At 34.8% G+C, this 12416-nt stretch overlaps 1 protein-coding gene across 1 annotated transcript in view; it reads left to right on the top strand.

Annotated features, from left to right (window-relative positions):
* KCNH8 (potassium voltage-gated channel subfamily H member 8) overlaps window positions 1–12416 on the top strand; it is a 403401-nt gene that overhangs the window by 310725 nt on the left and 80260 nt on the right. Inside the window, exon 9 of the mRNA XM_033212772.1 lies at window positions 11215–11414. Coding sequence (XP_033068663.1) covers window positions 11215–11414 — 200 coding nt within the window. The remainder of the gene's footprint in view (window positions 1–11214; window positions 11415–12416) is intronic.

Genomic DNA, 12416 nt, shown 5'->3' on the forward strand with positions numbered 1-12416 from the left:
AAAAACAAATTTAATTTAGATGGTCTTCACACTTCTCTCCCTAGGCAACTCTTTTATAAGAGACTCAGTGAAAGAGGGTGGTTGATTCAGCAAACATCTATCCCCACTCCTGGAATGAAAGCCCCAAGTACACTTACTTTGGAAAGCTCAAAATATTAAAAAATTAGGAAATTTGCCCAAAACACTCTCTAGAGAATTTTATGACAATCAAAAACAGGAATAAATATTTCTTATATGAACATAATGAAACAGTCTGCATTTTATACTTCTCTTCAAAGAAATCACATTTTTAAAGCATTAAGAATATTTTTAAAGCCAGTAAGTTCAATATTCAGTTAAACTAAGAGACAGCTATAATTCATAAATATACATAAAGTCTGCAAAAACTGAGACTGATAGATGGCAAATGCGAGGAGAGATGGGAAGACGTGACAAGAGGGTCTGGCATGTCAAATCTCAGAAAGCATCAGCAAAAATACACTTCCTAAGTGTGAGGTTCATAACCTAACGTGCAAAAGCTATCACCCTCCTTTATTACAAGTAAGAGCAACAAGTGAGCAAGTTGGTGGAGAAGTAGAGAAGGCTCAACTCACAAAGAATCACACCAACTGTTCATATTTGCAGAGATCATGCTAACAACAGACAATAATTCAAAATATATTAATAAAGCTATTGCTGTTATTAAAGAAGACCACAAACAAAAACTAAGTATCTTAGAAAAGATACAACAAAAGAGGTTAAAGATAAGATGAAGTATCTAAGCAAAGATATCAAAGAAAAAAGCAAAGCCATCTTATGCACAAAGATAAAATTGAAGGAAAAAAGGGAATAGATATTGCAAAGAATATAATGAGTCATAAAGGATAAAAAGAAGGAAAGCAAAAGAAACTGAAGGGAAGGAAGAAAAAGCAGAGAGAAAAAACAAAAAGAGACAGAGGGAGGAGAGAGAGAGAGCTCAAAGATGGAAGGCAGGCAGGCAAAAGAAAGAAAGAAAAAGAGTGAGTGACAAAGACAGAAAGAAACAAACTTAAAAAGAGTAGAGAAAACCCTAACAGTAGAAAGCAGGCTAAGGAGAGCCAGCATATGTATATTGCTTATTAATGCATAAATAAATTTTAATAAGAATCAGCAGATTCAAAGGAAGACTTTTCACTATATAGCATTTTACATAATTTTTTAGAAAATGTTTGATATATCGCATGTAATTTTTTTAAGCAGGAAGAAGAGAACAAGCTAGATAGCGGCACAATAGAAAGGAAGGAAAATAACAGGGTTGATTCAACCATTTATGTATTCAAATATTGTATTAGTTCATTCTCACTCTGCTAATAAAGACGTACCCAAGACTGGGCAATTTATAAAGAAAAAGAGGTTAAATGGATTCATGGTTCCACATGGCTGGGGAGGCCTCACAATCATGGCAGAAGGCAATGGAGGAGCACAAGCACATTTTACATGGCAGCAGGCAAGAGAGCACGTGCAGGGGAACTGCCCTTTATAAAACCATCAGATCTTGTGAGACTTATTTACTATCAGCAGAACAGCACAGGAAAAACCTGTCCCCATGATTCAATTACCTCCCACCAGGTCCCTCCCCACAACATGTGGGGATTATGGGAGCTACAATTCAAAATGAGATTTGGGTCGGGGACACAACCATATCAAGTGTGTAACCAAATACTTACTGAATATCTATTATATGACAACACCAATACAATAATAAATAGTGAACATTCATTAGTTGTTTTTATGTTCCATTCTCTGTTTTAAGTGTTGTAACACAATACAATAATTTTTTAAGCAAATCTATGGGGTTGGCACTATTATTATTTTTTCTTATAACAAATAGACTATTATACTATTTTCTCTGGACTCCAAACCCACCTTTATTTGTTTTGCTTTGTAATGCTGGGGTTTGTACTCAGCAAAACTCACTCTTCTTTGCCAGCTGACCTCAGTTGCTTTTTCTTATAGGAGGAACCAAGGGAAGACTGGCAGGCAGGAGGAGGGGAGAAGGGACTGCCTGCTGTGGTGTGCATGCTGTTCCCTCAGTATAGGCGGGCACTTCAGCAGCAGCAGATGGTTTCAGCCTTCATTCCAGAACCAAACTCACTGGACCTCCTCAGACAATTTTGCATCAGTCAGGGGTGCTATCTTGTCCAAAGACAGAACCCTGGCTCACTGACACTCCTCACAACTCCTGCTCTGTGTTTCTATGTTCTGATAACTGCACTTCTTCCCTCTGTGTATCCAGCCCTAAGGATTAAGCCTTCTACATTTGCTATGTCTGTGTTACCTCTATTTTTCCTTTTTGTTTATTCAGCCTTCAAACCCCATGAAAACCAATTCTCTATACTGAATTACTGCTGCTGTTGAAGTATTTAGTATAATTTCTTTCTTCTAAACTTCCAACTGATGCAGATTGATATTATCCACAGTTTTCAGATAACAAATCTAAAGTATGGAGAATTAAAGTAACTTTCCAATGCCACACAACCAGTTAGTAAAGTCGCAAGGTTTGAACCCAGGTGAATACTTACTTCTCTCCTTAAACATGTAAAGGGAAACTTCACTGAACATAAGACTGCTGTGATGGAGTATTAGGAGATGTTGGAGTCTACCTGGATCAACTAAGCGTTCTTTTTAGGCTAGAGTTCTGTTAATATTTTCTGCCCCACAATATTCCCCTCAAAACCTGTTTTACCATGTCCTCTTAATGACCTTAATTCAAGATATCACTTTGAGTTTTGAACCTTATAATAGGAGATGGCTCCTACAGGCTTCCTTGCATGAGAGATGTGATATGAGTGTGTGGGTCTTAAGCAATTGGTCACCCAGCATGTAGTGAAATCAAATAAGTATAAAAACAAACGTTCCCTGAAAGAGCTTATGATCCAGTTTGGAGGAGATAGGCTGAAACATGTGGAAAGAGTTTTACTGATACCAGGCAGTAAATGCTAAGTGCCATATCAGCTAGGAAGTTCAGAAGCAGTGAGAGTTTCTTGGAAAGACAGTGCCATGAGGCAGTTGTTGAAGTAGCATGCTGGGGCTGCAGCAGCTGTAACAAGCTCTTGGCTGATGTAGAGCAGTGACAGCCTAGGGAGCAGAGAACAGGAATTCTCATTTTCTGAAGAGCTACAGTGTGCCAGGCCCTGTGGTGACTGTTTCATATCCAACATTATGACTTTTTATAATTTCCATTATCTGTGATAGCCCATATTTCAGCCAAGCAAAATCACAAGCATTTTGCAGATAAACACAGTCTATACTTATTTAATATTTGCCCATGTTTCTTCTACTCCTGATGATAATTTTGGGAAATGCTCACAGCTTAATTCTACTAATTTGACATTTCAAAAAATCCATAAGATAATTGAGCTTATTCTCTATTATCCACTTACTGTATTGTGAGTAGTACTGAATCAAAAATTGTTAATGCACAAACTATTCCCCGCTGTTCTCTGTAGGTAGGTGCAACACTGATCACAAAGGCCAAAATGTACATGAAATAATCTGATAATGTCACTTTGTTTCTTGTTTGTTGAATGTTTATTGAGCAAATGTCCCAGTGCAAAATCAGTGCTCATTGGTAAGTGGCATTAAAAAATTTAGGTGACCTGAGCAGCACTTAGCAAACCATTCATTTGAAACTCAAATGGCATCTAAGTGACTTGAATTTATTAGTTAAAGCTTTTCATATTTGTGTTTGTGGGGAAATAATTTTATATTATTGTGAAAATTACCCTGGCTAGGAAAAATGATGCCTGCATTTTAATATTTCCTAATTAACTAATTACTTGTAAACTGTTGAGAACTAATCATAAGAGCTCACACTATTGAGCACTTTGTTCATTTAATTCTTATAATACTGTGAGATAGAGATTATTAATACCCCAATTTAGACATAAGGCAGAAAGATTTAGTGAGTTTAAATCCAGGACTCACTAAGACCTGGCAAACTTCTTCTAAAATATTCATTTTATTATGTACTATAAATTTATTTTATTTACTTAATTTTGATAAATATAAACAGATAATTTATTTTTAAAAAGAAAAACCTAAAATCTGTGTTACCATAGACTTAAGTCTAGGGTATCTCACTAGAAATCCCCCACACAAGGCTGATGAAATTGCTAGTGGCAAGGATGCAATATACTAGAAAAATAAACAGTAGCAATATTAAATGAGAAAGGGGACTGGCAAAACTCCAGATAATTATCAAGGACAGAGATAATATTGCTCAGTGAGAAGAAACGGATGAAAAAATGCTGAATGGATCCACCTGGGAGTCCTCTGGGAACCCATCAGAATTTCCACAGGAGTTGTACAGGTTTTATTTTATATGTCTATATATAGATATATATAGATTTTCTGAAGCGGTACAGTGTGAGCTACAGTGAAGAGCTAAGAAAGTTCATAGGCAAAGCTTATATATATAGCTATATAGAGAGATATATAGCTATATATAGATATATAGATATATAGAGATATATAGAGATATATAGACATATACATACACACATATGTACACATATATGTGTGTATATGTATATAAGCATAAACTTTATATGTATGTGTATATATATATATATAAAGTTTTCATTTAAGATGCCATATAAACTTCCATATAAGCATCTGTAATTACGGAGTGTACAAACCACTAATATATGGGAGGAATATTTAAAACTGTAAATCAGAGAGATCTAAAGCAAAAATAATTTCTAAAAATTATACATAGACAAAACTATGTGAACTTTGAGAACACTCAAAACAAATAAGTAATCCTAATAGCTTCAGATGAATATTAGAATTAATGAGTGAATTCAGTAAGGTTTATGGACACAAGATCAATATGCAAAAAATCAATTGTATTTCTATATACTAGTAACAAATTAGAAATAAAATATAAAAATTATTACAAATAATTAAATGTTTATGAATAATTATAACTAAAAATTTGTAAGACTTCCATACAGAAAATTACAAAACATTAGTGAGAAAATAATGGAAGGATATACAATGGTGATGGTTGCTAACAATGGACTCAGCATTGTGAAAATACTAGTTGTACTCAAAGTAATCTAAAGATTCAATGCAATCCCAATAAAAATTCCAGTAGATGTGTGTTTGTGTGTGTGTGTGTTTGAAAATTGACAATTTGTTTCTAAAAATCAGTGGAAAAGAGCAAAAACCAGTCAAAGCTATCATGAAACAAAATTGGAAGATGTGTGCTACAGATATCAAAATGTATGTCAAAGTTACAGTAATTAAGAGTGTATGGTGTTTGTCCAATAATAGACCAATAGGCCAATGAAGTAGAAGAGAGTTCAGAACTGTTTCTGAACTCATATATTGTCACACATATATTGTCACTTCATTTGTGATATGGATGCAACTTTCAGTAAATGTTGTTGGGTCAAATCTACCTGTCGGAAGACAACCTTGGTCCCTCTTAAAACTGTACATAAAAATTAATTCCAGGTGGATTTTGATCTAAATTTAGGAGGGAAAACAATAAAACTTCTAAAAGATAATACAGGAGAATATTTTTATGACCTTTGATTTGGCAGAGATTTCCTAATCATGACACAAAAGGCCCTAGCCATAAAGGAAAAGAATGATAAATTGAACTGCAGAACTTCTTTTGTATCAAAAGACCTTATTATAAATGTGAAGAGGGAAGTTACAGGATAGGAGAAGATATTTTCAAATGTTTATCTGACAAAGGACTCTCATCTACTGTATATAAAGAACTGTTAAATCGATGAGAAAAAGATCAATCAACTCCCTGAAATGGGCAAAAGCTTGAAAAAAAACCTGAAAAGTAGATTTCCAATACCGGAGTAGATGACAAACATATAAAAAAGTGCTCAACATCATTAATCAGAAACAAGCAGATTAAAACCAAAATTAGATACCATTTTATGTTCACCAAAATGATATGTTTAAAAACACCGCAACCCTAACTGTTTGAGAGGATAATGGAAAACCTTGACCTCTCCTACACTGTTGATGAGCATGTCAGTCGATACAACTTTGTCAACATCTACCATATCTGAATATACCTCTACTCTGATTCAACAGTTCCACTTCTGAATATATAACCAGTGGAAATGCATACATGTATACTTCAGGATATATACATAGATGTCTATAAAAGCCTTTTTGTAAGAATCTCAAACTGGAAATGTCCATTAATAGGAGAATAAATAAGTAAATTTTGAAATACCTATTCAAGAGCGCATTATATACTAAAAGTAAATGAACTACTATGTCATGGAACCTTGTAGACAAATCTTACAAACTCAATGCTCAGCAGAGAAGCCAGAGAGAAAAAAGTACTGTATGATTTTGTTTAGAGAAAATTCATAGATAGGCAAAGCTTATTAATTGTAATATAATTGGTAACTGTGGTTACCTTCGGTGAAGGGATTGGTTAGTGATTGTGAAGGGGATACAGGGAAGCCTCCAGAATACTATTATTTGGTTTATTCATCTGGGGTGGTGGGAGGTAGTGATTCTATAGTTATGTTTACTTTGAAAAATCTCAATGAGCTTCACATTTAGCAAGTGGGTAACTTGTTCTATATCTATCTTTGATTTTAATTTTACCTTGTAAAATGTTAATAGATGAGCTAAAAATAATATATACAGTGTGAGTTAAGAAGCGGGGTAATAGTGAGCTAAGTTCTTGCCTTTCATACCAGGTTGTTCTTGGGTTTGTCTTAACAATAATGAGTCAAGCAATGGAGTACAATTATATTGTCCAACATTTTGGTGATAACTGCAAAAATACCCCAAAAAAATCATTTTAAAAGGTTGATTTTGGCGAGTGAGATGGGGATGAAGAGATGAGTTTGGGGCTGGACTATTTATCATAGATTTTCTAAACCATTTGCTTACAATTATAAAACTTTTTAAAGAAAGTATCAAACTACCAGAGGCACATTTCAGTTCCATAAATATTTATGGCATACTTAAATTATGCCAAGAGCTGTGCTAGATGCAGGGGAAACAAAGATGACTAAGATATGATACTTTCTTTCAAGGAGTTCACAGTTTAATAATGGAAATAGGTACTTAAGCAGAGGATGTTCTCTCTTTTTTATTTCTATTTTTTTCTATTCTAATGCACATTTAGAAAAAATTGGAAAACAAACAAAAATAAAATTACACATAGTCTCATTATCAAAAGACAGTTTTCCAGAATTTCCATACATATGTAATTATTTTTTGAAATATGTGTGTATAACTATTCGTATTTTTTGCAACCAGACAAAATATACAGAAAAGATTTTCTAATGTCTTTAAAAATTCTATTACACTAAACAGTGACTGCCTATAGTCACCTAATGAGTTTGCCCCAGTTGATAGAGTCATCAGCACAGCCTTGGAGGTTGGATAAAGCTTCCTAACAAAGATCATTCATCACTGAGAACATATTCAGTTTCAATGAAGCATTATTATCACAAAGTAATCAAGGCTTCCCTCGGGTCCCCCCCGCAACTGAATACACACACACTACCCTGACATAGTTTTATTGGACCCATATGATGAGCTATTGTGTTCACAAATTCAGGCTGTTCTTAAGATGTCTTTGCACTGCCATTTAAATTCATCATTTAGGAAATTTTTCTCATCTCTATTCTCTCTGCCATCTGCCATCCACAAGCCAGTGTACTTATAACCAAGAATGGAAATTTCCAGGGCAATGAGGAGGTGGGAAAGAGAAGGAGGGCAGCTAAGATTACCCGAAACCTGAGCTCTGGCCTCCTTTTATATCAGTAGAAAACGCCCCCTACTTAGCCTCCAAAGCCACTGCAAAGTAGTTGGCTAAAGTAATTAGCAATGATGTTATACTCCTGGAGATAAGTGTTGTCCAAAATTCAGGAAAAGAAAGAGGAGGGGAAAGAAAAAGGAGAAGGGAAGTGAAAAGGGAAAGGAAAAGACAAAGGGAAAGAGAAAGAGAAAGAAAAGGCCAGGCAGTTCTACAGAAGCGCTTCTTTCATTTGAGAACCACTTACTTTCTTCTTAGATGCCAATTGTTGAAGTTCCTTCCAGGACCTGATACTGAGATGAAATTTTACAAAATGCATTTTATGCAAAACTCCTACACACAAAAAAAGAGACGCCCACACACTCAGCAGGTCGAACACGCAAGAATTATATACATCAAATTTGCTAGAAATAAAGGAAAAGTAAGTAATAATTTCCATACTGACCTGGATATAGAAGTTCTTGAGTCAAACTTTCATAGCAGGTGGAATGATTTCTCCTGACAGTTACACACACTCTTTGCCAGGGTGAAACGATAACCAGTGACAGAATGGTCATAATAACTTTGGAAAATGAAAGGCTATGAGGACCAGAATTTTATTTTGTTAACTACTTAAATTAGAAATAGTTATCTATGCTGAAATGAGACTTTGAAATTGTGATGACTCAGACATAGACTAGTACTTTTCAATAACACTTATGAATGCTATAATTAATCCAGTAATTCATTTTACTAATAAAATACAACTAGGATGTTAAATAATCTGAACATATTACTTCTCTTACTTTAAGTGCTTTACACATTATAATTAAGCAAAGCAAGGTTAAAATCATACACATAATTAAGGAAAGCAGTGTTAAAATAAATGAAACAGAATTGTTCACTGTACTCGATTTAATCTCCATGAAAAGACGATTACATAGTGTTAAAGATGGTAGGGCTTCCAAACACTTAGCCCATAAGTATATTAAGGGAGCCTGAAATCAATGTTTAATTTCTTTGACTTGGAGCAGAATCAGTTCTTTTCTTTGAGTGTTTATTGTAAGTAGAGCTCTTATCTTCCAGATAAAAGACTTAAGCATCAGAACTGCTGTGCTTCTAAAACAATACAGAAGAATGAACCTCTATTTAGAATCTACAAAGAACAAATCCAACATTTAGTTGCTACATGATATATATTTTTCATGGAATACTTTTGACCTGTTGGGACACATCTTATTTTTGAATATTTAGGAATAATACATACTTACACATTCTTGCATGTATCAAGCATTTATTGAGTATGTTTTGAATTTCTTTTATCAGTAAGTTATGTCTACTAAGAGCCACTCTTTACTATTTATGAGGTTGCAGGAAAACCTTAAATCTGAGTCATTTTCCCCAAATTTAATTGCATTGAGCATGCTGAAAATTCATAAAACTTTTCACTTTCATAAGGAAAATTAACATAAATTGAGCAAATACTGTTTTTCATACATAGACTAGGGACTTTTTAAAACATACATAGGTCTTTAAATCTTGAAATAGCTCTATGAGTAAGGGCTATTTAACATAATGACTATGCCCACTTAACATGAATCTGTTTAAAGGAGTTATGTAACTTACCAAGCTGACACAATTAAAAAGTAGCAAAATCAGTATTCAAATCCAGATCTGTCTGATTCTGAAGTTCATATTCTCTCTGCAACATTACATTGCTTCTTGTATATAGACCCTAAGTTTAACCCTATTCTAGTAATTTTTCCAAAATACTGAGGTCTTGTTATGAAGGGAGTAATTTTATAGACATAGTGACCATTATTCCATAGAGAAATTATGTATTACCTGGTAAAGAATTTTAATTCCACTTTGAGATTAGAATTAGGTTAGTATGCCAGTGTTTGGTAATTTCTGATAAATGTAGGGACACAAGATTTGAATTGGGGAGGTCCTGATGTAGGAAGATAAAAGTAATAATATGTTGACATATTTGCACTAATGTATCCATTATGATGCTAAGAAATTTTCAACATAGCTCCTTGGGCACTGAGGTTTTGATACGTGTACATTTTGATAGATCCTAATAGACAAGCTGCTAAATGTTTAGTCTTTTCTTAAGCCCCAAATTACTGAAACAGATGATTTTACCCAACTAATAAGCTTCATGCCTCATTCCTAATCCTGTCCCAGAATAAGGATCAGGGATAAAATCTGAATATTACTTAGAGTTGACTTCTCCATAAATATGCATGTGCTTGGCCCTCATATCTCTCTCAGTTTCACAGTTCTAGGTATGTCCAAGGCCTTCTTGGATTATCTGCTGGTTTCTGTTTAGAAACCATTTCAGTTTCGTTCTGCTAATGACTAGTGAGTGCAAAATCCTGTCATGCCTTCTATGTCTTGACGATACCTAGTTGCTTCCCAAAGTGGGTAATTCCTGGAAAATGAGGTCCATCCTTTCACTCTACTGTTCTCCAGAAGAAATACCCACCCTAAATATCCATATGCCCTCAAATTCTGGTGAACAAAATTTTTCATGTCGTTACACTTTGATGGTAGGTTTGAGACAGGCTCAAAGGGCAGGCTTAGCAAGTAAGTGGAGGTTAAATACTATCTGGCTGACAAACCTCATTGAAACAAGAGCCATATATATATATTATATATATATATATATATACACCCTGCTGGTGCATCTCATGGTGGCAACAATGACTCTATGCAGAATATGTCTTTTTCTCTGTGAATTCATTTGTTTCTTGAATGGTCTCAGATTTTCCGATATCTCCCTCAAAATTAAAGTAACTGCAGAGCTGGGGTTGGAGTGGGTATTGGAGCTTCACACTGCTCAAGAAATCCTCAATTACATTTTTTACAACTTCCTTCATATCTGCATTAATATAAATTTATCATATTTAATATTCTAAAGCGAAGTTTACATGACGGCTTTTTGAGGGGGTGAGACTAAAGTTCCCACAAAGGCTAACTAAAGTAGACTTACTTCAAAAATTTATTTCATTCATTACCATAATAAAAGTAATTATTAAACTATAACTTTATAGCTTATTCTATCAAACTATGAAAACTATTTTATTGTAACTATTAAACTATACATAACTATTAAAATAATATAGATGTAAATCAAGTTCAAATAAAAGTTTATCATAACCAGAATGGCAACTAACAGATTAAATGTAAATCAAAGAGGCCTATTTTGCATATCATTGAGTATTTTTAAAGATATTTTTACTCTGATCAAGCCATATGGAATCAAAGTGATTGCTTCAGGATGTACCCCGTGATACAGTGTCTATACCAAAATGCTTGTACCAAAATAGCTGTATCAACACGGCCATATAAGCACATTCTGCTCTGATCCAGGATAGACTGTAAATTAGATTTAAGTGGTGGGCCCCACTGTCATATTTCTCTTCCATTGTATACTGTGATGTTCTTTCTAGCCTTGATGCACGCCTTGGTGTTTGGAAACGTGACAGCAATCATACAGAGGATGTACTCCAGATGGTCCCTCTATCACACTAGAACTAAGGATCTGAAAGATTTCATCCGTGTCCATCACCTGCCCCAACAACTCAAGCAGAGGATGCTCGAATATTTTCAAACAACCTGGTCAGTCAACAATGGAATAGATTCAAATGAGGTAATGTTCATTTCTCATGTTGTTTTCAGGCAGAAAGCACATACTCTAAGGTAAAAGCAAGATGCTCTAATGCAGGTATCAGAAGTGAAAAGCATACTAACTTCTTTATTCCTTTATTCTTTTAATTATTCATGAATCCCAATCCATCTTCTTTCGCTTGCTTTGGCTTGTGTTTTCACAATGCCAATTTGGATTGACCAAAGTTTTATATTAACTTGCTGCTTGTTCAATCAGGTGGACTTACTTTCCTTCTTATCATCTCTTTTCGAAGGAATCAATTCTTACGACAATTTAATGGTGTAATCTGGGATAATTATATGAATCAAGTTTCTGTTTCCGTTTAACATCAATAAAGTTAAAAAATTCCATCAAAGGGGTTATGTTTATACTTCCAGAAACACCCCAGACTGCCACTATAAAAAAGGTATTATATATATCTCACGCCTGTAATCCCAGCACTTTGGGAGGCCCAGGCGGGCGAATCATGAGGTCAGGAGATGGAGACCATCTGGCTAACACGGTGAAACTCAGTCTCTACTAAAAATACAAAAAATTAGCTGGGCGTGGTGGCGGGCGCCTGTAGTCCCAGCTACTCGGGAGGCTGAGGCAGGAGAGTGGGGTGAAACCGGGAGGTGGAGCTTGCAGTGAGCCGAGATCACACCACTGCACTCCAGCCTGGGTGACGAGCGAGACTCCATCTCAAAAAAAAAAAAAAAAAGATATTATATAAATCAAGCAACCATTTCATCAACTCACCAACCAAACCTGTAACCAACATTTTAGTAGTGATTAATTGGTTTCTCCTCTCTTCGTATAATCACCAGTGGATCCAAATTCCATATCTTATGTCCTGACTAGGACTCTGTGAGAAGCAAGTCACAATGAGTCATTATATGTTTTCCTGCTAGAGCAGTTTTCTTAATTTGTTCTCTTTCTCCAGACTTCTTATCAGCTGATTATTTAGTAGCAAATAATTGAAATCACAGTCACTGAAAAATCTCT

The sequence above is a fragment of the Trachypithecus francoisi genome, unplaced genomic scaffold (genome assembly GCF_009764315.1).
Source record: "Trachypithecus francoisi isolate TF-2019V2 unplaced genomic scaffold, Tfra_2.0 Lachesis_group0, whole genome shotgun sequence".
In the NCBI taxonomy this organism is placed as follows: domain Eukaryota; kingdom Metazoa; phylum Chordata; class Mammalia; order Primates; family Cercopithecidae; genus Trachypithecus; species Trachypithecus francoisi.